At 35.2% G+C, this 27828-nt stretch overlaps 2 protein-coding genes across 6 annotated transcripts; one reads left to right on the plus strand and one right to left on the minus strand.

The window, feature by feature from the left end:
- The first annotated feature begins 411 nt into the window (after nucleotides 1-411).
- On the plus strand, nucleotides 412-3617 carry LOC116007015 (ADP-ribosylation factor). The gene is made up of 7 exons (XM_031247577.1): nucleotides 412-528; nucleotides 1144-1302; nucleotides 1428-1498; nucleotides 1883-2002; nucleotides 2073-2191; nucleotides 3115-3196; nucleotides 3349-3617. The coding sequence occupies exons 2-7, from the start codon at nucleotides 1155-1157 to the stop codon at nucleotides 3352-3354; spliced, it is 546 nt and encodes a 181-aa protein (XP_031103437.1). The 5' UTR covers nucleotides 412-528; nucleotides 1144-1154; the 3' UTR covers nucleotides 3355-3617.
- Nucleotides 3618-17173: 13556 nt separating this feature from the next.
- LOC116007013 (ADP-ribosylation factor-like) lies at nucleotides 17174-27451 on the minus strand. 5 transcript variants are annotated; one of them, XM_031247570.1, is made up of 8 exons: nucleotides 27302-27451; nucleotides 26573-26730; nucleotides 26378-26448; nucleotides 25900-26019; nucleotides 25640-25758; nucleotides 25146-25227; nucleotides 24980-24988; nucleotides 17174-17418 (listed from the first exon to the last, which is right to left on the minus strand). In XM_031247570.1, exons 2-7 carry the CDS (start codon nucleotides 26718-26720, stop codon nucleotides 24983-24985), a joined length of 546 nt encoding a protein of 181 aa, XP_031103430.1. In that variant the 5' UTR covers nucleotides 26721-26730; nucleotides 27302-27451; the 3' UTR covers nucleotides 17174-17418; nucleotides 24980-24982. The 5 variants fall into 5 exon arrangements, with proteins under 5 accessions (XP_031103430.1, XP_031103431.1, XP_031103427.1 ...); XM_031247571.1 differs by having other exon boundaries at nucleotides 24975-24988; XM_031247567.1 differs by lacking the exon at nucleotides 24980-24988.
- Between the last annotated feature and the right edge of the window lie 377 nt (nucleotides 27452-27828).

Genomic DNA, 27828 nt, shown 5'->3' on the forward strand with positions numbered 1-27828 from the left:
ATACCATAGCATCGTCAAAATGGCGTTGTTGCCGGGGATGACAAACGGTTCTTGAATTGTGTTAACATTTTTGAAGTAGATTTTTAAGAGTTCTTGAATTGCTTTCTTTCTTTTTGTTTGTCAATTGTATTGTCTGTTTGACTTAGGGGACCAATTTGACACTTTTTCTCTTTATATAATTGTATATCGATTTAAATATTTTTAAAATATTATAACAAATTCATTCCGTGCATCACACGGGTGAAAATACTAGTTCTTAATAATTTCATTACCCTAACCAATAAATAAAAAAAAACAAAATTTCCAACTTATTATCAATAATATTTCCCCATTCAAATTACAATTCTTTTCTTTATTATTTCTCACTTTGCAGCCAAGCCCTAAAAAAATGGGGAATTTTTTTAATTTTAAAATTTTTAATTAACTGCGAGACCACATAACCGCGAGTCATCAAGGACAGGGCAGATTGTCTTCTGCTAGATCTGCTTCTCTCTCCCCTTCTCGCTTTTCACCCTGTCACTTCGTAAGGTATTTTTCTATCTTTGTTCATTTTCGTATAGACGATCTGCTTGCAAACAGATAATTTAGCTTTAAAGATTGATTTGTGATTTTAAACAATTTGCGAATCGAGATGTAGGTTTAGATCTAAAGAGATGCGTGAATTTTCATGTATATACATGTCTGTGATGTGTAAGATAAATACAATTCCTGCTTATGTATCTCGGATGTCTGTCTCTATATGTGTAGTTGATCCTGTCATTCGTATGATTTTTTTAATGTCTAATTTCTGGATCTGCATTTTGTTTTGGGGATTATTGTCTGATTAACATGCAATATTTTTGCTACTTTGTACAATATCTGAAATTGGTAATATTTTGTAGACTTCATTTATTTGTTTAATATTCGGTGTTTGTCATTGATCTGCGCATTGTACTGGTCATGCTTCTCCTTTTGTTGAGTTTTCGGGGAAGAGAATTTTGCAATAGAATATAGATTGAATGGAAAGTTCCAGGAAATCGAAAGAGCTATGAGTGTAATAGAAATGTGGAAGTAATTATGCATGATTCAGAATAAATCACTTGCATCCATGCAACCTTACTCTTCATTATTGATCTGCAAGCCTAACTACTTTTTATGCAGCAGACATTTAGAATATGGGGTTGTCCTTTACAAAGCTTTTCAGCCGGCTCTTTGCCAAGAAGGAGATGCGTATCCTTATGGTGGGTCTAGATGCAGCTGGTAAGACCACTATATTGTATAAACTTAAGCTGGGAGAGATTGTTACTACCATTCCTACTATTGGTAAGTTTCATCAAGTTTTCATATGGTTGGTCTTTTGTCCTTTAGTCCAATTTAGGTGGTCAATGGTACCCCTGGTTTTAGTTTCGGTTTTATGGTAGCTATGTTTATATCCTTTCCTTTATCAGGATTTAATGTGGAGACTGTGGAGTACAAAAACATAAGCTTTACAGTGTGGGATGTTGGTGGCCAGGACAAGGTAATTGACACTACATTAGTATATTACTAATTTGATGTGATGACTTTTACTTCTTTTTTATAGTTCTCTACCAACTAGATCCTAAAATTTCTGAGTTCCTTAATATTAGATTGAGCTTATTATGTAAAATGCTTGAATTTCTGCCTGCTATTCATATCTTGACCTTTAGGCTCCAGCAAGTTAATTTCTGCTTGGGTTTGTAGTATACTGTTGTCATGGCTTATATAATATGGTATGACTAATTAGAAAGGGCCTATATTATGGTATTTTTGCTCTCTAAGTGATCTGACTTTCTGGGGTTTGACCTGTGGTGTCTCACAACCTAATACAGCAGAATTTTCCTTTAAGAAAATGCTATTGCTTATCAATATTTTTTGAATCCAGATTCGTCCACTATGGAGACACTATTTCCAGAATACACAGGGGCTTATCTTTGTTGTTGACAGTAATGATCGAGATCGTGTTGTTGAGGCTAGGGATGAGCTTCACCGTATGCTGAATGAGGTATTTCTGTACATGTGCAATGTCATATTGATTTTGATTTCAATACTGAATTTGAGCATTATTTGTACAGGATGAATTGAGGGATGCTGTGTTGCTTGTGTTTGCAAACAAGCAAGATCTTCCTAATGCTATGAATGCTGCTGAGATTACTGATAAGCTTGGTCTTCACTCACTCCGTCAACGTCACTGGTATATTCTGTGGCCTTGTACTCTGGCTTGCTTGATTATCTATCTGTTTGGATGCACTTAGGCATCATCTCATGTTAGAGAAATTTTATGGGTGTGTTTGGTTCATGGATTTACACACCAGGAAAGGGAATCAAAATCATAGTTATTGTTTGGTTGACAACTTTTTAAAACACAATTATGAGATTTGATTACCCCCTCAATTAAAAACCTATTCCTTAATTAAAAACGGGTATCGTTCCATCTTATCCCTCCTCATCTGTCACTTCCCAATCCGTCGCTTCCTCACTACATCCCTAAGATTTTTGTTTTGATTTTTGGTTCATATTGGTGCTTTGGATGTCATTATGTTAAGACCAATTGCCTTGATTTTTTATTTTTGTATTTTTAAAACCTTTATTCCCGTTATAGGGTCATACATAACCAAACATCAATATTGGTAATCATTCCTATTCCACCCTACTACCAAACGGGCAAAATACTTTCACCAAAACCCATTACCATTATCAAGTATTTGATTCCCATTCTGATTATGATTCCCATGTGCGAACCAAACACACCCTATGTTTCATTCGGAATATAGTACCTAAATCGTTATGTAGTAATGACATTTTAGTTTTGGTACTAAATGTGTTTTTGTTATGTAGTAATGACATTTTAGTTTTGGTACTAAATGTGTTCTTCTATCTTAAAATTATAGCATAATTCTAAATGATAATATGAGAAAGAACTTTATAGTACTTAGCCTAGTAGTATGTACTACCAAATTAAAGAGCATATAGTATCTAAACTTAAATGTTATAGTAACAAAAATTAAGGCATTATGCATTTATACTTCATTTGTATTGTAAAATTCCCTACAAATTATATTATGCCACTATATTCTAACTAAACTTTGGACCAATTGTCTTATGCATTTCTTATAGGTATATCCAGAGTACTTGTGCCACATCTGGAGAAGGGCTTTATGAGGGACTGGACTGGCTCTCAAACAACATTGCAAACAAGGTAAATTTCCTCTATCCTAACCAGTGTATGCATTCTCACAGAGAGGCCAGGGAACAAAATCATGCCTATATTCAGTAATTGGTATCATATCATATGATTGGTTATGGTTTTCTAATTGTCTCCCTCTTTTATTTATTTTATTTCTGTGGCAGGCATAGAAGGTAAAGTGAGTGCCATCATCTTTTTGAACATTTATGTATATCTTGGTTTTACTGGCCAGATCAGGTTGGCTCTAAGTTTCCGTTTTATTCTCCTCTAAATTGTTGTGAACAAACTTGCGGGTATGCACTTTTTGGTTATTTCATGTAATTTCTGCTACTCTCCGTGGAATCTTCTTTCAAATAGGCACTTACCATGCCTGAATTAGTTACTTTTTCTCAATGCCCTGAGACCTTCAAATGAAATTTATCATTTGAGCACATTTCGATTTGTCAAATTGGCATGTTTGTTGGGACATTTACTGGCTGTAGATCCATCCCTATTCCCTACCGTAGAGGTAGTGAATACGCACCCGTTGCAGTTTGCACGAAACTGTAGTCATTTGAAAATGGCCACGGCAGGCAGTGGGGTACGTAGGAAACCATTTGGCTTAAGCCGCTTAATCAGCGAAGAAAAGAAACTATTTGGCTAGGAAACCAGCACTTTCTCGAGGTCTCCAGTCAAGTAAAAGGAACCATTTGGCTAATACCACACAGCACTTTTGTAGTCTCCAAGTCAAGAAAGACACCGTTTGGCAAAACCAATAGCACTTTTCATAGTCTTATGGCCAACAAAATAAAGGTTTTGCCTATTAGCATGTCATAAATAAGAAAATCTGATGTGTTCTCATATGTAGTAATTACAAAGAACTTCATACATGATCAAACAAAGTATCATTAAAAATTAGAATAAGGGTCAAATAAGTTCTCTAACGATATAGATTTGTGCAATTAGACTCTTCAATTTAAAGAAGTTTCAATTACAACTTCAAACTTACAAAAAAAAGTGTAATTACACTATTTTGTTGTAACCTTCAGGTAACTGATAAATAATTGATGATTGGATTTTTTCCAAGGTGATTTAGTAGGGCTGATGTGGCATTTACATTTTTTTAAAAATGATAATATAATAAAATTGACTTGTTAATTAGTAATAACAAAAATAGATTTTAAAAATCTTTGATTATATTTGTTGGTTGTTCGTCATTGATTGTTGTCACACTGTCACTACCTCCGCTTACCATCGTCGCGTACCATCGTCGTCATTGCACATGTTTCATTGCCTTCTTCCTATAGTATGGCATCACGGCCTCCTTCTGGGAAGAAAGCGTTGCGACCTTCTTCCGAGAAGAAGGTGTTGTGACCTCCTTCTAGATCTGGAAGAAGGTCGCTGCTGCCTTCTTCTAAATCTTGAAGAAGGCTAGCGTGACTTTCTTCTAGGTTTAAAAGAAGGTCGATGTTGCCTTCTCCTAGATTTGGAAAAAGTCAATGATGGTCTTCTTCCATGACTAGAAGAAGGCCATCGCAACCCTCTTCTTGGAAGGTGTTGTGATATTCTTCCATATCTGGAAGAAGGTTGCGCTGGCCTTCTTCCAAATTTAAAAGAAAGTAGTGGCACTGACAAACACAAAGACTGGCTGACGTAGTGGCGATAGTTAAAATATTTTAAATAAATAAATAAAAAGTAAAAATATAAATAATAATATTAAATTGTAATATGGCATTAACTTGTAAATAACTGGTAAAAACAAGTAAAAGAGGGTTAATTGCTTAATGTTTTTTAGTTCAACGATCTAATTGGAGCATTTTAAAGTTCAAAGGCGTAATTGCACATTTCAATATAGTTGAATGGCTTATTTAACCCTTATCCCTTAAAATTTAAAAAGTGTCAAATAAGCATCCTAAAATCAACTACATAGTGCAATTAAGCCTTTAACACACACACACACACACACAAACCGTCATTGATGCCCCTTAAATCGGAAAAAGAGTGTAATTAAGCCCTCATCTAACCTATTCAACATGTTTATTGTAATACTGTTGATTAGACGACGACTAGGTGTTCACGTATTTTATTATTCTAATGTGGTGAGCACTTGATATCTAAGGTGGGTGTCGCGGAAAGCCATCTTTAAAAAGAAAGAAAAAAAAAAAATTTCGCGGCACCCGTTCCAACGCGGGTGCCGCGGAAAGTGGTTATTAAAAAAAATAAAAATAATTCATATGCTTTCCGCTACACTCATAACGGGTGTCACGGAAAGCATATACTTTCAGCGTCAGTACCATCCGCTACACCTGTAGAGGTGTAGCGAAAACACTTTTACAGGTGTAACGTATGTGTTTTTTTGTACTAGTGTTTATAACTAGCGATCAGGTGTAACGTCAAGATTATTTAACATAGATGTTGCTTAAATTTTATATTTTAAATAATTCATTAACTATTTTCTTTTTCTTTTCTAGTCTCGTCCTACTCATAAAAACCTATCGACAGATACTGTTGCTGACTATGAAGATTTAGCATTTGTATTTAGAAGTACTACTGCCGTAGGAAAAAACTCTATCGGATTTAGTGATAAAACTGATGGAAGAATCTATGGTGTTGAAGAAGATAATCAGTATAGAATTTATCAACTACGATTTGATATTGTTAACGAGGGATTTACACAAAATGATATACAAGTAGATTCTTAAGATCCACGATTATCACAATATACTTCATTAGAAACTCAAGAGATAAATGTGGAAGAAGTTCAAAAAAGTATTATAAGAAAAAAAGAAATAGAACTGAATATGAAAGAAAATAGTAGTTCAACTGAGGAAACAATTTGATCTAATGTGTTAGATATATTATCTAATACTCTTGATTCAATTGCGGTTGATATCCATTGTTTGGTGCAGAAAAGGAAAAAAGAAAATGATTGTTGGGATGCTATTAAGGAACTCTCGAACTTGGATAGTGATACTTGTTTCAAGGTTTTGGAATGGTTGAACACGGAATCAAAGAAGGATACGTTTCTAAATATGTCACCCCAAGATCACTATAATTGGATAATGTTCAAATTGTCAAAATAAGAGTACATAGTATTATTATTATCATTAGTAGTATTATTAGTTTCATAAATTTTGTTCTATAACCTGGAGGGTGTGGTTGAGTGGAAGGGGCTCATCCATCCTTAACAAATGGTCAAGGGTTCAATCATTGGCTTTGGGAATTGAACATCCTTAAATCTCCAGGCCAGCTGTCCCACCCAATAGAGGCACGTCCGATGGTGGAAACTCTGGGCTACACCCAAAAAAAATTGTTCTATACATTAACGATATCTGTTAAGTATTTTTTACAAGAAGTTGATAGTATTATTGTTAGTATTACTATTTCTTTTTACTAGAAATTCTTTTCTTTTCTCTTCTTTTATTTACTTTCTTTTTTAAATATTTTTTATTGTTTCATATAAATAGTTTTGTTTACCACAAAATATAAATAGTTTTATTTGTAGGTACTATTTAATACCATTTAGGTGATTGATATATAATGTTCAACTCTAGTATTGATAGCAATGATAACGTTGAGACGGTTGATTTGATGTGGAGGAAAAACAGGTAGATGAAGAATTTGAAGAAGTATAGTTTTATGAAATCGTCCAACATTTATCAGAAACAATTGCTATGATTATGCACGTAATGAAATAGGTTATTATTGATAATAATGGTGAACGAATTTAACATCTACTAGTTCAACGACCAATTACTTCACGTGGATACAATTACATGCAAAGCATATTGACTAAAGATTTTGATAACTTTCGGTAGGTATACAAAATGTATCCAAATGTTTTTTTAAAATTATGCCATATTACAAGAGAGAAAACACTTCTAAAGGATACAAGATACATCACTGCTGAAGAAATGGTTGCAACACTTTTACTAACGGTTGGCCAGAACTCTAGATATTGTCATACTTGTGAAACATTTTATCGGTCACACTTTTCTACAAGTATGAAATTTAACAAAGTTTTAAAGGCTCTTAACACAATAGCACATGAGATGATGGTTAAACCTAGTTTCACAGTGCCTACACGAATAAAAGAAAGTACAAGGTTTTACCCTTACTTTAAAGTAAGCAATAAATCACTCTATTTGATTAACTATTGTTTTGTCTTTTATGAGTAGCATAGATATTCTTATACATGTGAATATGGTATTATATTTATGTGTTGAATTATTTACTTTAGGATTGCGTTGGAGCTATTGATGGCACACATATTTCAACAATGGTAACTGGGCGTGATGTAACAATTATCATAACGAAATCATTTCACAAAATGTATTGGCTATTTGTAACATTGATTTAGAATTCCTATATGTTCTTAGCAGGTGGGAGGGTTCAACACATGATTCAAAATTGCTAAGTGACAATTTATCAAGGAGGAATGGTCCCACCTATGTCACACGTTGGGATTATTTAGCTACTATGTTTACAGAAGCAATAACCGTAAATGGACCTGAACGATTGAGCAATATTCAAGTACCTAAAAGAGCTAGCTATATCAGAGTCATTATGTTGGAGTTAAGTCGTATAGCTTCCCATTTGTTATGGCTCGGTCCATTTATGGCGGATATTGGGGCGCAGACTCCTTTCTTCTATATTTTTCGAGAAAGAGAGTTGATATATGACCTATTCGAAGCTGCCACCGGTATGCGAATGATGCATAATTTTTTTCGTATCGGGGGAGTAGCTGCTGATCTACCCCATGGCTGGATAGATAAATGTTTGGATTTTTGCAATTATTTTTTAACAGGGGTTGCTGAATATCAAAAACTTATTACACAGAATCCCATTTTTTTAGAACGAGTTGAAGTCGGTTATTTCTCAAGAAGAAACCAAAGAAAACAGAGGGTCCGTTGAATTTCAAATATTCAATTTCACCAATAAGATACAGAGACTTACTTCCCATTTAAAATTGCACAAAAAAGACTATTTATCTCAGAAAGGTTTGCGTAAAATTTTGGGAAAACGTCAACGGCTGCTAGCTTATTTGTCAAAAAAAAATAAAGTACGTTATAAAGAATTAATTGAGAAATTGGATATTCGAGAGACAAAAACTCATTAATTTTTAATTTGAGGAGTCATTTGTTTTTAACTTATTTGTTTCGTTTCAATTTTGATGAACCTCTTTTCACATTCAGCAATTCATGGAAGAATTACATGGAAGAACGAATCGGTAAAAAATTTATGACTGCACCAGCTACAAGAAAAGACCTCATGATAGTCAATATGGGTCCTCACCACCCATCAATGCATGGTGTTCTTCGACTTATTCTTACTCTCGATGGTGAAGATGTTATTGACTGCGAACCAATATTGGGTTATTTACACAGAGGGATGGAGAAAATTGCGGAAAACCGAACAATTATACAATATTTGCTTCTTCAACATCATGGAACATCTTTCTTCCTTAAAACTCAAATGAAAGACTCCTTTCGAACACAAGGAATATTTCAGTCTGAAGTAATACATAAGAAACTTCAGCGGTCTATAACGAGTCAATGGAAAAATTGGTTAAGAGGGAATTATCAATACGATTTATCTCAGATTATCTGGTCTAGCTTAATGTCACAAAAACAAAAATGGCGAAATAGGGTGAATCGATATTGTAGGTCTCAAAAAAAAGATTTAAAAAAATGGAATTCATGTGGAAAATACCAATTAAGTCATTACAAGAAAAAAAAGGGTCCTAACTCATTATCAAATCAAAAAGATAATTTTCAAAAATGCTATAGATATGATCTTTTATCATATAAATCCATTAATAATGAAAATAAAGGTGACTCGGTTTTTTATAGATCAATCCCTCAAGTAACTAAAAGGCAAGCGGTTTCTGATAATTACAACATGTCGCAAAACTCCTTGTTTGCGATAACAGGAAGTATCCCTATCAATATTTTTATAGGAAGAATAGAAAGGGTATATATTCCATATATAGAAAAAAATCTTAATAGAAAATATTTTAATTGGGAAAATATCTATTTTGATCTTAGAAAAAAAGTGGCTATTGAATCCTGGGTCGCGGTAAATCCCAGCAGTAATCAAAAGACTCGAATTGGGACTAATAATTTTCAATTAATTGATCCAATTGATAAAGAAGAAGAGGAAGAGATCAATCCCAGCAGTAATCAAAAGACTCCAATTGGGACTAATAAGGATGAAATATTTTATGCAATTGATAAAGAAGAAGAGGAAGAGATCAATCCCGAAGAAGAGATCAATCCCGAAGAAGAGATCAATCCCAGCAGTAATCAAAAGACTCCAATTGGGACTAATAACGATCAATTAATTGATCCAATTGATAAACAAGAAAAAGACCCTTTTTATATTCCGATTAATCAAAATCCAGAAATCAATCAACCTAATTCTCCAAATTCTTTTTTTGATTGGATGGGAATGAATGAACAAATACTAAATCGTCCCATCTCGAATCTGGAACTTTGGTTCTTCCCAGAATTTGTGCGGCTTTTTAATGTATATAAAACGAAACCGTGGATTATACCAAGCAAATTACTTCTTTTAAATTCGAATCTAAGTGAAACCGATAATAAAAAGAAAAACATCGCTGAAAACCAAAATCTTGAAGAAGAAGATTCCGCGAAATCAGACATGAAAAAAGGTACAAAGAAAAGTAAAACCAATAGTGAAAAGAAAAGTGAAACCGATAGTGAAAAGAAAAGTGAAAAAGTGAAACCGATAGTGAAAAGAAAAGTGAAACCGATAGTGAAAAGAAAAGTGAAACCGATAGTGAAAAGAAAAAGTCTAAGTACAAGAGAGCTAAGAGAGTTATTCATGAAAAAGTATTTCCTTTTGCAATTGAGATGGGATCAAAGGAATATCGGTCAAAACATTCGCAAAAATGTCCGGATATTAGCTCTCCCGAAGAGCTCGATAAATCTAGAAACCATGACTCTATCATGCATTGAAAGGAGAAAATTACAATTGAATGTAATGTGGAATTCGAAGAGCAATTTGAGTATTCTAAAATTTTTCAAAAACATGGGAGTGGCTATGGACCGCCTTGGACTGTCTGTAAAAAACAATGGGCAATTTCTTATGTATCAAACCATAGGTATTTCGTTGGTTCATAAGAGTAAAAACAAAACTAATCAACAATACCGAAAACAAAGAATAATTCGAGCTAGAGAGAACAATCATTTTGATGCGCTTGTTCTTGAAAATATTTTATCGTCTAGACGTCGTAGAGAATTGAGAATTCTAATTTGTTTCAATTCAAACAATTGGAATGATGTGGATACCAATTCCGTATTTTTCAACGAAAACGGGGTAAAAAACTGTAGTCACTTTTGGGAAGAAAGGAACCTTCGTGATAAGGAGAAAAATGAATTAATTCAATTCAAGTTTTTTCTTTGGCCCAATTATCGATTGGAAGATTTAGCTTGTATGAATCGTTATTGGTTTGATACTAATAACGGCAGTCGTTTCAGTATCTTAAGGATCCACATGTATCTACCATTGAAAATTCGTTGATAGTATTACTATATACCCTGTAGCAGGGTATATGATAGAAAACAAATGCACACATGCCTTATCTTATACCTCATTCGAATCTCACTGAATAGAGGATACAGCGTATCCATTAGACCTATAAATTATCAATGAATCCAAAGATATTCATTTCATTTTAGGTCTAATTGATTCACTTTTGTGAATACAAAAATGTACGAGATTCTTATCTGAATTCAAAATAGGATTTTGAATTCATTGGAATGGATAAACTGAGGAGTTCAGAAAGCAATTTATTCTATATCAATCATTCAAATTATTGGCATTCTTTTTATTGATCAATAAAATTCGTTAAAATATATATCAGGGAAGGGGATCAATTCTTTTTTTATGGTAAAAAACTTATTCATTTCGGTTATTTCTCAAGAAGAAACCAAAGAAAACAGAGGGTCCGTTGAATTTCAAATATTCAATTTCACCAATAAGATACAGAGACTTACTTCCCATTTAAAATTGCACAAAAAAGACTATTTATCTCAGAAAGGTTTGCGTAAAATTTTGGGAAAACGTCAACGGCTGCTAGCTTATTTGTCAAAAAAAAATAAAGTACGTTATAAAGAATTAATTGAGAAATTGGATATTCGAGAGACAAAAACTCATTAATTTTTAATTTGAGGAGTCATTTGTTTTTAACTTATTTGTTTCGTTTCAATTTTGATGAACCTCTTTTCACATTCAGCAATTCATGGAAGAATTACATGGAAGAACGAATCGGTAAAAAATTTATGACTGCACCAGCTACAAGAAAAGACCTCATGATAGTCAATATGGGTCCTCACCACCCATCAATGCATGGTGTTCTTCGACTTATTCTTACTCTCGATGGTGAAGATGTTATTGACTGCGAACCAATATTGGGTTATTTACACAGAGGGATGGAGAAAATTGCGGAAAACCGAACAATTATACAATATTTGCCCTATGTCACACGTTGGGATTATTTAGCTACTATGTTTACAGAAGCAATAACCGTAAATGGACCTGAACGATTGAGCAATATTCAAGTACCTAAAAGAGCTAGCTATATCAGAGTCATTATGTTGGAGTTAAGTCGTATAGCTTCCCATTTGTTATGGCTCGGTCCATTTATGGCGGATATTGGGGCGCAGACTCCTTTCTTCTATATTTTTCGAGAAAGAGAGTTGATATATGACCTATTCGAAGCTGCCACCGGTATGCGAATGATGCATAATTTTTTTCGTATCGGGGGAGTAGCTGCTGATCTACCCCATGGCTGGATAGATAAATGTTTGGATTTTTGCAATTATTTTTTAACAGGGGTTGCTGAATATCAAAAACTTATTACACAGAATCCCATTTTTTTAGAACGAGTTGAAGATCCGTTCTTCAACATCATGGAACATCTTTCTTCCTTAAAATAAATGAAAGACTCCTTTCGAACACAAGGAATATTTCAGTCTGAAGTAATACATAAGAAACTTCAGCGGTCTATAACGAGTCAATGGAAAAATTGGTTAAGAGGGAATTATCAATACGATTTATCTCAGATTATCTGGTCTAGCTTAATGTCACAAAAACAAAAATGGCGAAATAGGGTGAATCGATATTGTAGGTCTCAAAAAAAAGATTTAAAAAAATGGAATTCATGTGGAAAATACCAATTAAGTCATTACAAGAAAAAAAAGGGTCCTAACTCATTATCAAATCAAAAAGATAATTTTCAAAAATGCTATAGATATGATCTTTTATCATATAAATCCATTAATAATGAAAATAAAGGTGACTCGGTTTTTTATAGATCAATCCCTCAAGTAACTAAAAGGCAAGCGGTTTCTGATAATTACAACATGTCGCAAAACTCCTTGTTTGCGATAACAGGAAGTATCCCTATCAATATTTTTATAGGAAGAATAGAAAGGGTATATATTCCATATATAGAAAAAAATCTTAATAGAAAATATTTTAATTGGGAAAATATCTATTTTGATCTTAGAAAAAAAGTGGCTATTGAATCCTGGGTCGCGGTAAATCCCAGCAGTAATCAAAAGACTCGAATTGGGACTAATAATTTTCAATTAATTGATCCAATTGATAAAGAAGAAGAGGAAGAGATCAATCCCAGCAGTAATCAAAAGACTCCAATTGGGACTAATAAGGATGAAATATTTTATGCAATTGATAAAGAAGAAGAGGAAGAGATCAATCCCGAAGAAGAGATCAATCCCGAAGAAGAGATCAATCCCAGCAGTAATCAAAAGACTCCAATTGGGACTAATAACGATCAATTAATTGATCCAATTGATAAACAAGAAAAAGACCCTTTTTATATTCCGATTAATCAAAATCCAGAAATCAATCAACCTAATTCTCCAAATTCTTTTTTTGATTGGATGGGAATGAATGAACAAATACTAAATCGTCCCATCTCGAATCTGGAACTTTGGTTCTTCCCAGAATTTGTGCGGCTTTTTAATGTATATAAAACGAAACCGTGGATTATACCAAGCAAATTACTTCTTTTAAATTCGAATCTAAGTGAAACCGATAATAAAAAGAAAAACATCGCTGAAAACCAAAATCTTGAAGAAGAAGATTCCGCGAAATCAGACATGAAAAAAGGTACAAAGAAAAGTAAAACCAATAGTGAAAAGAAAAGTGAAACAGAATGAAACGATAGTGAAAAGAAAAGTGAAACCGATAGTGAAAAGAAAAGTGAAACCGATAGTGAAAAGAAAAGTGAAACCGATAGTGAAAAGAAAAGTGAAACCGATAGTGAAAAGAAAAGTGAAACCGATAGTGAAAAGAAAAGTCTAAGTACAAGAGAGCTAAGAGAGTTATTCATGAAAAAGTATTTCCTTTTGCAATTGAGATGGGATCAAAGGAATATCGGTCAAAACATTCGCAAAAATGTCCGGATATTAGCTCTCCCGAAGAGCTCGATAAATCTAGAAACCATGACTCTATCATGCATTGAAAGGAGAAAATTACAATTGAATGTAATGTGGAATTCGAAGAGCAATTTGAGTATTCTAAAATTTTTCAAAAACATGGGAGTGGCTATGGACCGCCTTGGACTGTCTGTAAAAAACAATGGGCAATTTCTTATGTATCAAACCATAGGTATTTCGTTGGTTCATAAGAGTAAAAACAAAACTAATCAACAATACCGAAAACAAAGAATAATTCGAGCTAGAGAGAACAATCATTTTGATGCGCTTGTTCTTGAAAATATTTTATCGTCTAGACGTCGTAGAGAATTGAGAATTCTAATTTGTTTCAATTCAAACAATTGGAATGATGTGGATACCAATTCCGTATTTTTCAACGAAAACGGGGTAAAAAACTGTAGTCACTTTTGGGAAGAAAGGAACCTTCGTGATAAGGAGAAAAATGAATTAATTCAATTCAAGTTTTTTCTTTGGCCCAATTATCGATTGGAAGATTTAGCTTGTATGAATCGTTATTGGTTTGATACTAATAACGGCAGTCGTTTCAGTATCTTAAGGATCCACATGTATCTACCATTGAAAATTCGTTGATAGTATTACTATATACCCTGTAGCAGGGTATATGATAGAAAACAAATGCACACATGCCTTATCTTATACCTCATTCGAATCTCACTGAATAGAGGATACAGCGTATCCATTAGACCTATAAATTATCAATGAATCCAAAGATATTCATTTCATTTTAGGTCTAATTGATTCACTTTTGTGAATACAAAAATGTACGAGATTCTTATCTGAATTCAAAATAGGATTTTGAATTCATTGGAATGGATAAACTGAGGAGTTCAGAAAGCAATTTATTCTATATCAATCATTCAAATTATTGGCATTCTTTTTATTGATCAATAAAATTCGTTAAAATATATATCAGGGAAGGGGATCAATTCTTTTTTTATGGTAAAAAACTTATTCATTTCGGTTATTTCTCAAGAAGAAACCAAAGAAAACAGAGGGTCCGTTGAATTTCAAATATTCAATTTCACCAATAAGATACAGAGACTTACTTCCCATTTAAAATTGCACAAAAAAGACTATTTATCTCAGAAAGGTTTGCGTAAAATTTTGGGAAAACGTCAACGGCTGCTAGCTTATTTGTCAAAAAAAAATAAAGTACGTTATAAAGAATTAATTGAGAAATTGGATATTCGAGAGACAAAAACTCATTAATTTTTAATTTGAGGAGTCATTTGTTTTTAACTTATTTGTTTCGTTTCAATTTTGATGAACCTCTTTTCACATTCAGCAATTCATGGAAGAATTACATGGAAGAACGAATCGGTAAAAAATTTATGACTGCACCAGCTACAAGAAAAGACCTCATGATAGTCAATATGGGTCCTCACCACCCATCAATGCATGGTGTTCTTCGACTTATTCTTACTCTCGATGGTGAAGATGTTATTGACTGCGAACCAATATTGGGTTATTTACACAGAGGGATGGAGAAAATTGCGGAAAACCGAACAATTATACAATATTTGCCCTATGTCACACGTTGGGATTATTTAGCTACTATGTTTACAGAAGCAATAACCGTAAATGGACCTGAACGATTGAGCAATATTCAAGTACCTAAAAGAGCTAGCTATATCAGAGTCATTATGTTGGAGTTAAGTCGTATAGCTTCCCATTTGTTATGGCTCGGTCCATTTATGGCGGATATTGGGGCGCACACTCCTAGGTTAGTTTAGTTTTTCTTTTTTTAATAATATTAAATAACTTTATATATTGGATACTTAATATGTTAAGTGCGTGTAGGTAAATACTTCTTAGTGGATTGTGGATTTCCAAACCGACAACAGTTTTTAGCTCCATATCGAGGTGTACATTATCATCTCCAAGATTTTGTCGGGCAAGGTCGTGACCCTGAATATAATGTTGAGTTATTCAATCTACGACATGCTTCTTTGAGGAATGTAATTGAGAGGATATTTGGTATATCCAAATCGAGATTTACAATCTTCAAGTCAGCACCTCCATTCCCTTATAAGACTCAAGCAGAACGTGTACAGGGCTTGTGCAGGTCTTCATAATGTCTTCGCAAGGAGTGTCATAGCGATGAGTTTCCAATTGAACTAGATAATGATGAATTGCCTTCACCTTTACCAACGAATGAGGTCGAAAATTTTGAACTGTTTACAACTCTAGAGCAACAACGAGAGCATGCAAACGAATGTAGGGCTAAAATAGCTTTAGATATGTGGAGAGACACCCAACAAGTGAAACCAATGCCAATCATAGATAATTGCACTACCAAAATGAATATTTTAATTCATACTTTTTCATTCTAGACATTTTGAAAATTATATTACTCAACATTAGTTGTTATATTAGTTCAAGAAATATTTTTATTTGTTATATTTAGTGAAAATTGATTATATTTTCTTTATGTACAATACACTATTTTTTTTAACAATCAATATTTATTTTTTAATTTTTTTTGCAATGCATTAATTTGTTTATGATTTATAAAAATTTATTTTTGTAAGAAAATTATAAATAATGTATTATTAGAAATTATGGAATGTTTGTAAGTGTGTAGTCAATTTAGACTTTTAATGACCTTTGTAGACTTTTTAATATGAAAAAGTTTTTAAAAGCCTATAAAATGTTTGTCCTATGGATTTTTATATTCTCATACAAAGTTGATGTAAGTTTAAAAGATTCTAAAATAATCTAGAAAGATTCTACAAAAATATTCTACAAAAGTCATTTAAAATCATCACTTTAAAAGTCTTTGAAAGTTTTGATTGATGAGAGCTGTTGTATTATATTCAAAGCGGTAGATGAAACCGTAGACCTCGTAGCTACATTTGAAATGGTCCGTTCTGAAGAATTAACAGAGCTGTCGGGATCAGCCATGGGATCAAAAGGAAACCCTAGTGATGATACCAGATGAGAGCTGTTATATTATATTCAAAGTACTCAAATCATAACTGTACAGACTACATCGGTATATATACTAAAGGAATCACAGATATACTGGGACAGAGACTTATACTATGACTCAACTACATAGAGTCCTAATATGATTGAATACACCCCTAAAGCGAAACTTTAAATATAATAAAGTCACAAATTTATTACCAATTTTTTTTTTTAAAAAAAAGTTTAAATGTACACAAAGACGAATTCACAATCATAATCAATATCATTATATATACGATGCATAATTGTACTAAATATTATTGATAATAATTTTTGGAAAAAATGGTCAAATAAGCCCTTTAAGTTGTCTATGGCTCTATATGACATACCTAGCTGAAAGTTAAAAGTTAAAAAGTTAGTAGCTAATAAGCTAATTGATCGAATCAAAGTGTTTGATAAAATTAATTGTTGTAATAAGTGTAAAAGACATAAAAAGATATACTCAGATATTATTATTTTCATTAATCAATGAGAGATGATGCCATTTTTATTTTTATAAATTAAGGATAAAAAAGGGTAAAATATTATCTACTTGGAGAACCGTTTCAAAAGCTACTGTTTTAAGCTCTTTATGTTTTACAAAACAGAGTTTATAACTTATTTATAACTTAAAGTAAGCTATAAGCGTTTGAATGCTCAATACCCTACAGTCCCAAACAACCCATACTGCAACGAAAAAACTACCCCAAGAATCTGCAAGAATTCCAAGACCCAACCTGCATGGTAAACCAGAGCTCCCGTCTAGGGAGCAGAAGCCTTGAATATCTTGACCTTCTGGAAAGAAGCACGAAAAAGAAGAAGTTAATTGAACGTTCACCAGTACAACAAGAATAAGACACAGAAATGCAGACGGTCACCCATTTAACCCCCCCTCCCCCCCCGTAACGGTAGTCAAATCGAAGCGACTAGCAACCCAAGTACGTTTGCAAAAGTCGTAATCGGCAGAAAACGAGTTGCTCCTGTACAAACCAGCGACACAGAGCAGAGTGATGAGGAAAACGAAGGGCAAGAAAATAATAACAGCGATGATGCACTTGACTGCCTTGTCATATGGGTCTCGAAAAAAAGAGGAAAACAAACAACGGGAGCCATGGAAGAAGACTCTAATCTTGAAAGTCTGAGTACGCACGATGAACTTTAACTACCTTCTACGCAAACTACGAATTTTGTTGAATCCGTCAATCAGCATAGACCTCATTGCAATAGACAACGACTATTACCTAGCAAGATTTTCGGCAGAGGAAGATTACAATTTTGCAAAGTTTGAAGGCCCCTGGATGATTATTGATCACTACTTGATCGCCAAATCCTGGGAACCAAATTTCGACCCCCAAGAAGACAAAACCAAGAAACTCCTGGTTTGGGTACATTTCCCTTGCTTACCTATAGAATACTACTATGAACAGTTCTTGATGAAGGTTGGAGAAAAGATTGGCAAGCCTGTGAGGATTGAGTGAAACAACAGGGATGGCTACTAGGGGAAAATTCGCGAGATTATCTGTTGAGGTGGATATCACTAAACCCCTCTTAGCCAAATTCAAACTGTGTGGAAGGGTAAGGAGAATCGAATATGAAGGCATCCATTTAGTCTGCTTTGGATGTGGCATGTATGGCCGTAATCAGGACAAATGTAAGGCAAAAAAAAGGAATGAGCGGCCAGAGTACGCATGATAATGCAGGGACATGATAATGCTGCGACAGGAACCTCAACACAAAAAGATATCAATGAGAAAGATCCACGCACTCCCCCAGAAAGCAAAGGAAAGCTTAGGCCCTTGGATGCTCACCCCTTGCAAACATTGGAGAAGAAGAGGGAATACAACGCCACAAAGAAATTCCCAAGAAGCACCAAATGATTGCTTACTCCTTGGATTGAGATTCAACCTACTGAATATGGAGAATGATGAAGGGGAAATGGTTGAAGAAAGTGTCTACCCCTACAACGAAACAACGGAATGCATACGCCAAGCTGCAAGAGGAGGGTAACGCATGGGAGCTCTTAGAAGAGAATATGGGGGGAAACAAGGACCAGTTGCTGGAAGGGCAACCAATAGCAAGAGAATGGAGAAACTAGAGAATGAAGAATAAGACTCCCCTAGGGGAAGGGATAGAACTCCCAAGAAAGTTGCGGCCGAAACGGAACATGTTGTAGTGAGGGGAACAGAGCTGGGAGAGATCACCAAAACGACAGTTAGGGAGGATGAAAAAATCATTTTTGTCCTAGAATCGTAAGAGTGTGATATGTTGGAACACCACCAGGACCCTCCAACGAAATACCCAAATCAACACCACTTGAGAGAGACAACCACGACACCACTAGGCCTGGGTGAAGATTACAAGTGCTTGGGCGGCAATACCCAAGCCAAGTGAGTCATCCCATTTTCCTTAATGTTGATTATGCGGTGTCTCGCTTGGAATTGCCAAGGAGCGGCGTATCATGGCTTCCTGCGGTTGATTAAAATACTAATTAGCAAGGAGAGGCCGAATTTCCTATGTCTCATGGAAACCAAAGTCTTTGGTGATCAAGCTGACGATATATGTAAGTGAATGCGCTTTGATGATTGCCTTCGAGTTGAAGCATTTGGATTTAGCGGCGGCATCTGGATTTTTTGGATAAACACCATGAAGGTAGATATCATCATCGCCACACACCCTCAATTCGTTCTGCTTCGAGTATGTGAGCAAGGAACGAACCCCTGGTATGTGTCAATTTTATACGGTAGCCAGACAAACCACATGCGCAAACAAACTTTAGACGGATCTGAGTGCGAAAAAGCTGCTTCGAGTATGTGAGCAAGGAACGAATCCCTGGTATGTGTCAATTTTATACGGTAGCCAAACAAACCACATGCACAAACAAACTTTAGACGGATCTGAGTGCGAAAAAGCTTAAGATTGAGGGTTCATGGATCTCTCTTGGAAACTATAACTCTATTTTATTAGTCAATGAGGTAAGTGAGGCACACTCATACAACAACCAGAGGAGTTTGGCTTTAGAGGAATGGATTTACGAAGGACTCACTCATACAACCACCAGAGGAGTTTGGCATTCGAGGAATGGATTTACGAAGGACTTGTTGATAAAGGATTCATTGGGCAACCTTCTACATGGGCAAGAGGGCACACAGAATCAAAATGGAAATGGGCTAAACGAGACCGTGTATTGAGTAATGGGGAATGGCCGTCCATTTTTTCTCGCCCTAAATGGAATGGCTCTCTTAGTTACGTTGCGCCCCAACCCGAGTCCCCACGTCTGCTTTTATCCGCTCGAAACCCAATAAGTTGGCTTTGCCAACACAACATTAGGGTCGTCTCCTTCATTCTATGCTGACCCCGGCCTGGGCTGGCTTTTTGGGAAACCCATTCCCACCGCGCTCATGGCCTAGCTGGCCTGCCAGCGGTAGTGGGAATTCTCCCGTTCCCTGGTCAAAGACTTGGTTGGATGCGGGATCTACTCCACGAGGAGCGGTATGGATGTAGTAGATTCAAAGAGGTTATGGTGGCGCACCTACCAAGAGTAGGTTTTGGCCATTGCCCGCTTTTTCTAAACACAAACTTAAAGCATGTTACTAAGAATAAAAAATTCTTCAAGTTCCAATTGCCATGACTTTCTCATCCGGGATGCGAGAGAATAATCAAAGAAACTTGGAACAATGAGGCTTCATTATTGAAAAACAATGCTAGGTTGGCAAGCATACTAAGCTCTTGGAACATAGAGAACTTTGGCAACATATTTAGGAGGAAAAATAGGGTATTGGCCAGATTAGCAGGGGTCCAGCGACATCTAGGACTTGGATACACAAAAGCTCTAACCAAGCTAGAAGCAAAGCTACAAAAGGAATACGAGGAAATTCCCCTACAAGAAGAGTTGTTTTGGTACCAAAAATCAAGGGAAGATTGGATTTCATCAAAGGATAGAAACACGTGATTTTTATCATTTATTAGCCCAGTTTAATAAGTCCCGTTGCAAAATACTCTCCCTCCAAAATGAAGAAGGTACTTAGATAAGTGATAGCGTTCAGCTGAGAGGACTAGTGTAAGACCATTTCTATAAGCTCTTTCAAGAGGAAAACCATACGCAAGGTGAGCTCAAATTATCTAATAGCTTCCCTGCTATTCAACAAGATATGTGGGAATGTATAAATACATATATATCGCAAGAGCAGATAACACAAGCCTTGGACGAAATGTCCCCCTTTAACGATAGTATACTCCAATTGGCTAAGGGATTCCCAATTGGACCAGATGGAATCCCAATAGGTGTCTATCAACGTAACTGAAACTTAATTAAGGATAGTCTGCTCCAATTGGCTAAGGGATTCTTCCACATAGGAATACTGCTGAAACAGATCAATGACAACCTCTTAGTTCCTATACCAAAGGTTCCACATCCGACAACGGTATCTCAGCTAAAGCCAATAAGCTTGTGCAACGTGGGTTACAAACTACTTACCAAAACAATGACCAACAGGTTGAAAACCATAATGCCAAATGCCAAAGCTGATAGGCTCATACCAATCTAGCTTCGTTCCAAGTTGTCAAATAATCGACAACATAGTAACATTCTAGGAGGTTATATATTTGATTAAAGAAAAGAAGGACAACAAAGACTACATGGTCATAAAGATAGATCTTGCCAAGGCTTATGATAGGCTCTCATGGAAGTTCATACGCGAAATATTGGAAATGGTGGGTTTCAAGAACAAGTGGTGTTGGAACATCATGAATTGCGTAGAAGGAGCAAAACTAACAATATTGTGGAATGGAGAAAGAAACGAGTGGTTCAAACCCAGTAGAGGAATTAGAAAGGGGACTCTAAATATTGCCATTCATTTTTGTTCCGCGCATTGAAAGGTTAAGCCACCTAATTTGCAAATTGGTCATAGAAAGAAAATGGAAAGGTAGCGAGAGGGGCGCCAATAATCTCACACATGTTCTTTGCTGATAACATCATACTATTTTCAGAGGCTTCCCAAGGACAAATGGAAATGATTCTACACTGTTCAAATACATTCTACTTAGCTTTGGGCCAAAGAGTTAACTATCAAAAATCAAAAATCTTCTTCTCTCCTGGAACAACAAATGAACTATCGAAAGAGATTGCAAGTATAGCTAGGATACTAGTTACGTCTTATCTCGGCTGATACCTGGGAATACCAACAGTGCATGGAAGATTGAAAGCAAGCCTTTTTACACCTATCCTAGATAAGATCAATACTCGTCTAGTCGGGTGGAGAGCAAAACACCTATCTTTTGTAGGAAGAATGGTATTGGCTCAAGCGACATTGAGCACTATCCTATACTTCACTGTGCAAACCAATTCGCTTCCTAAGGGGGTGTGAAAGCAATTGGACAGTCTATAAGAAGATTTATCTGGGGAGAAACATAAACTAATAAGGGCAACAAAATGAACCTAGTCTGATGGGAGGAGATCATAAAGCCAAAGGAGGAATGGGGCTCAGGCCTCAAAAGAATGGAAGATATGAAAAAAGCGTTTTTGGCAAAACTAGGTTGGAGGATAGTGACTAAAGAAGAAGTGGTTTGGAGAAGTATCATTATTTCTAAATATATAAAGGGAAAAGCAGAGCTCAATGGAATAAAGCCTCGAACGAGAGCCTCCCATATCTGGAAAGGAATAACAAGGCAACAATTTTGTCTGAAGGAATAAGAATGGCAGCAAGGAATGGCAAGACGACAAGATTCTGGCTTGACCCGTGGATAGAGAAAGAGCGACTAAATAACTCACTGGATAACTAAGTATCGGAAGAAGAAAATGAAGCCAAGGTAATAGACTACTGGAATGAAGGAGAAGGTTGGGACTGGGCAAGATTGAAACACATACTTTCTTGGGAATCATGCGATAAGATAGTGGCAATGACACTTAACGAGGGAACAAATGAAAAGGATAGCCTGTTTTGGGGCCTTGAGAACTCGGAGAATTTTACTGTTAGTTCGGCATATCAGGTCTCTTTGCCAACACAAAATGTTGTGGGGGATGAAGATTGGAAAAAAAAAATGGAAATTAAAGATTCCAAGTAGAATGATATCCTTCTTATGGCAGGTAAAACATAATTGGGTAATGACGAATGCAGAAAGGCGAAGGAGAAGGCTTTCTACCTCAGACCTATGCACCGCATGCAGTATAAAACCTCAACCATTCGTTGCGAAAATGCCCCAAGGATGTTCAAGTATAGAAGCTAGTACTACCAGAAGCAATTCACCAACCTAATCAGACTGACTTCAAAACATAGCTATCCCTTAAAATAAACAATGTACGTAATAAGGAAAAATTTGCCATAACCTTATGGTGGATATGGAAGTGGAGAAACCAACGTTTGTTCTTAAAGAATGAAATGCCACCTTTCAGGAAAGGACAATGGATAATCAACGCAACATTTTCAAAAAGAACCAACAGCCAGGCAACATCTAGGGAGAGCAACCTAGACATGCGAAGCCAGAGGAATGGGATTCTACGCCGGGAAAAACCACCACCTCGGGTGATAAAGATCAATATAGATGGAAGCATCTCTGGTGCGAGAAAGGAGGCAAAATGTAGAGGAGTTAAGCGAGATGAGCATAGTGAGTGGCATGGAGGCTTTATCAAGTTTTTGGGAATTTGCAATCCACTAGAAATAGAAGCATGGGGGATACTTGGGGGATACTAATGGGTTAAAGAGCACTTCTGCAAACAAAGGATATACACAGGTGATGGCTGAACTAGACGCAAAAGAATTGGTAGAGTGCATAACCGGGCACATGCCAACTCAAGGCTACTGCCGAAACCTTATTGAAACCTGCTAGAGGGAGATGAGAAAAGGCAACTCAAGGCTACTACCAAAACCTAATTGAAGCCTGCAAGAGGGAGATGAGAAAATTTGAAAGCATGAAGCTAAAACACATCCTTCAAGAACAGAATAAGTCTGCAGATGCACTGGCCAGACTTATAGTATTAGGTGACTTCGAGCCTAAATGCTTCGTATCTCCCCCACCTTCAGTAATTAGCATACTCATGGAAGAAAAGCAAGGGATTCAAGTAAGCAGAGACCCTTCTGTCAATGGGGGATTACCAACTATAAGCTCTAAATAAACTTTACCAAATTGAGCCAAAATAGCACAATTGAGCCATAACTAAAAAAAGCTCCATTGAAGCCTTAAACTAGAAAAAATTATCTATTCATTAGGTTACTTCTAAATTATCTATTCATTAGGTTACTTCTGATTTGACAATGACTCACTGATATATGATGTGGCAATGACTTGGTATATAATAAATAATTATGTATAATTTTTTAACAAATTAAATTTTAAAATATGAATAAATAAAAAGTTTGAATTAAAAAAAAAAAAAAAAAAAAAAAAAAAAAAAAAACATATTGACGAAGACTACCCGGCTATCTCCGTCCCATGTTTTTTAAAAAAAAATTCAAACTTTATATGTCATCATCACATTAGATATCAAGTGAACGCCACATCAGAATAATAAAATATGCTAAAGAGGTTAGATGAGAGATTAATTACTCTTTTCTAGTTTAAGGTGCATCAATGTAGTTTTTTTTTTTTTTTTCAAAGGCTTAATTGCACTATGTAGTCTATTTAGGTTGCTTATTTAACACTTTTCTAATTTGTGTGATCATGTATGTAATTACAACATATATAAAAAAAAAACATCAGATTTTCTTGTTGACATGCTAATAGGCAAAACCTTTATTTTCTTGGCCGTGAGACTATGAAAAGTGCTATTGGTTTTGCCAAATGGTGTCATTCTTGACTTGGAAACTACAGCACTACAAAAGGCTGCAGTTTTAGCCAAATGGTTTCTTTCATTTGACTGGATACCTCAAGAAAGTGCTGGTTTCCTAGCCAAATAGTTTCTTTTCTTGGCTGGTTAAGCCAAATGGTTTCCTACGTACCCCACTGCCTGCCCGTATGGTATGCACTGCTTCCCTAGTCAAACAATAGGAGAGCACTCCTGAAGTTACACGATCTACCAATTGTCCCAGCAAAAATACCAATTGGAAGTCACTGAAAATTGGCTTAAACAGAACTCCCTATTACACTAAAATATGACAAATTGAAATGTGCTCAAATGATAAATTTCATTTGAAGATCCCAAGGCATTGAGAAAAAGCAACTAATTCAGGCACGGTAAGTGCCTATTTTAAAGAAGATTCCATGGAGTAGCAGAAATTACAAGAATTAACCTAAAAGTGCATACCAGCAAGTTTGTTCACAACAATTTAGAGGAGAACAAAATGCAAACTTAGGGCCAACCTAATCTGGTCAGTAAAACCAATATATAGATAAATGTTCAAAAAGATGTTGGCACTCACTTTACCTTCTATGCCTGCCACAGAAATAAAATTAAAAAGGAGACAATTAGTATGCCATAAGTCCATAACCAATCATATGATATGATAACGATTACTGAATATAGGCAGGATTTTGTTCCCTGGCCCCTCTCTGTGAGAATGCATAAACTTGTTAGGATAGAGGAAATTTACCTTGTTTGCAATGTTGTTTGACAGCCAGTCCAATCCCTCATAAAGCCCTTCACCAGATGTGGCACAAGTACTCTGGATATACCTATAAAAAATACATAAAACAATTGGTCAGACTTAGTTAGAATATAGTGGCATAATATAATCTTTAGGGAATTCTACCATACATATGAGGTATGAATATATAATACCTCAAATTTTGTTACTATAACATGTAAGTTTAGATACTATATGCTCTTTAATTTGGTACTATATACTACTAGGCTAAGTAGCATAAAGTTCTTTCTCATATTATCTTTTAGAATTATGCTATAATTTTAAGATGAACCAAATTGAAGAACACATTTAGTACCAAAACTAAAATGCCGATACTACAAAACAATTTAGGTACTGTATTCCAAATGAAAGGTAGAATTTCTCAAACTTGTGATGATGCCAAAGTGCATCCAAACAGATAGATAATCAAGCAAGCCAGAGTACAAGGCCACAGAATATACCAGTGACGTTGACGGAGTGAGTGAAGACCAAGCTTGTCAGTAATCTCAGCAGCATTCATAGCATTAGGAAGATCTTGCTTGTTTGCAAACACAAGCAACACAGCATCCCTCAATTCATCCTGTACAAACATTGCTCAAAATCAGTACTGAAATCAAAATATGGTGCGGTGGCATCAACAATTCTATCAGTTCTAGGTTCCTTTGGATGAAATTCCAAAAGAGAGGTTTATCAATATCACATTGCACATGTACAGGAATACCTCATTCAGCATACGGTGAAGCTCATCCCTAGCCTCAACAACACGATCTCGATCGTTACTGTCAACAACAAAGATAAGCCCTTGCGTATTATGGAAATAGTGTCTCCATAGTGGACGAATCTGGATTCACAAAATATTGATAAGCAATAGGATTTTCTTAAAGGAAAATTCTGTTGTATTAGGTTGTGAGACACCACAGGTCAAACCCCAGAAAGTCAGATCACTTGGAGAGCAAAAATACCATAATATAGGCCCTTTCTAATAAGTCATACCCTATTATATAAGCCATGACAGGTGTCTAATACAAACCCAAGCAGAAATCAACTTGCTGAAGCCTAGAGGTCAAGATACGAATAGCAGGCAGAAACTCACATATTTTACCAAGGGCATAACAAAATAATTCTAATATAAGGAACTTAAAAATTTTAGCATCTTGTTGGCAGAGAACTATAAAAAGAAGTTATGTAGTGTCAATTACCTTGTCCTGGCCACCAACATCCCACACTGTAAAGCTTATGTTTTTGTACTCCACAGTCTCCACATTAAATCCTGATAAAGAAAAAGCAATAAACATCGTTACCATGAAATCAGAACTAAAACCAGTGGTACCATTGACCACATAAATTGGATTAAAGGACAAAGACCAACCATATGAAAACTTAATGAAACTTACCAATAGTAGGAATGGTAGTAACAATCTCTCCCAGCTTAAGTTTATACAATATAGTGGTCTTACCAGCTGCATCTAGACCAACCATAAGGATACGCATCTCCTTCTTGGCAAAGAGCCGGCTGAAAAGCTTCGTAAAGGACAACCCCATATTTTAAATGCTGCTGCATAAAAAGTAGTTAGGCTTGCAGATCAATAATGAAGAGTAAGGTTCCATGGATGCAAGTGATTTATTCTGAATCATGCATAATTACTTCCACATTTCTATTACATTCATATTTCTTTCAATTTCCTGGAATTTCCCAATCAATTTATATTATACTGCAAAATTCTCTTCCCCGAAAACTCAACAACGCATGACCAGTACAATGTGCAGATCAATGACAATCCCCAATTTTAGGTATTGCACAAAGTAGCTAAAATATTGCATTTTAATCAGACATTAATCCTTAAAACAAAATGCTGATCCAGAAATTAGACATTAGAAAAATCATATGAACGACAGGATCAACTATACATATATACAGACAGATACCGGAGATACATAAGCAGGAACTGTATTTATCTTGCACATCACAGACATATATATACATGGGAGTTCACGCATCTCTATAGATGTAAACCTACACCTCGATTTGCAAATTGGCAAAAATCACAAATCAATATTTAAAGCTAAATTATCTGTTTGTACGCAGATCGCCTATACGAAAATGAACAAAGAGAGAAAAATACCTTACGGAGTGACAGGGTGAAAAGCGAGAAGGGGAGAGAGAGGCAGATCTAGCAGAAGACAATCTGCCCTGTGCTTGATGATTCGCGGTTAATTAAAAATAAATAAATTCTCAAAGCAGCGTAAAGGATGGAATTCGAAAGATAAAGAATTGTAATTTATTGGATAAGAATAATGAGGTTATGGTTTTTTTATTTTTATTTTTTACAACTAGTATTTTCACATACACGAAATGAATTTTTTATAACTGCATTGAGAAAGGAATAGAAAATTTATGACTGCATTTTATAAAAAGAAAATAGGTGCGTATAGACTATTAGAAATATAAATTTGCTCACCATTAAATTTTGAATGAACTGGATTAAATGTTGAAAAAACCAACAGTTATTTGCAATACCGACTCATTTTCTTAAAAAAAAAAACATAAAAGGATCAGTATTTAAACGATTCTAAAAGAATGATTCGTACTTTAAATACACAACTATGAATGTATCTCTTATTTGTAATATTAAATCTTATATATTAACTA

This window comes from Ipomoea triloba, chromosome 15 (genome assembly GCF_003576645.1).
Source record: "Ipomoea triloba cultivar NCNSP0323 chromosome 15, ASM357664v1".
NCBI lineage: Eukaryota > Viridiplantae > Streptophyta > Magnoliopsida > Solanales > Convolvulaceae > Ipomoea > Ipomoea triloba.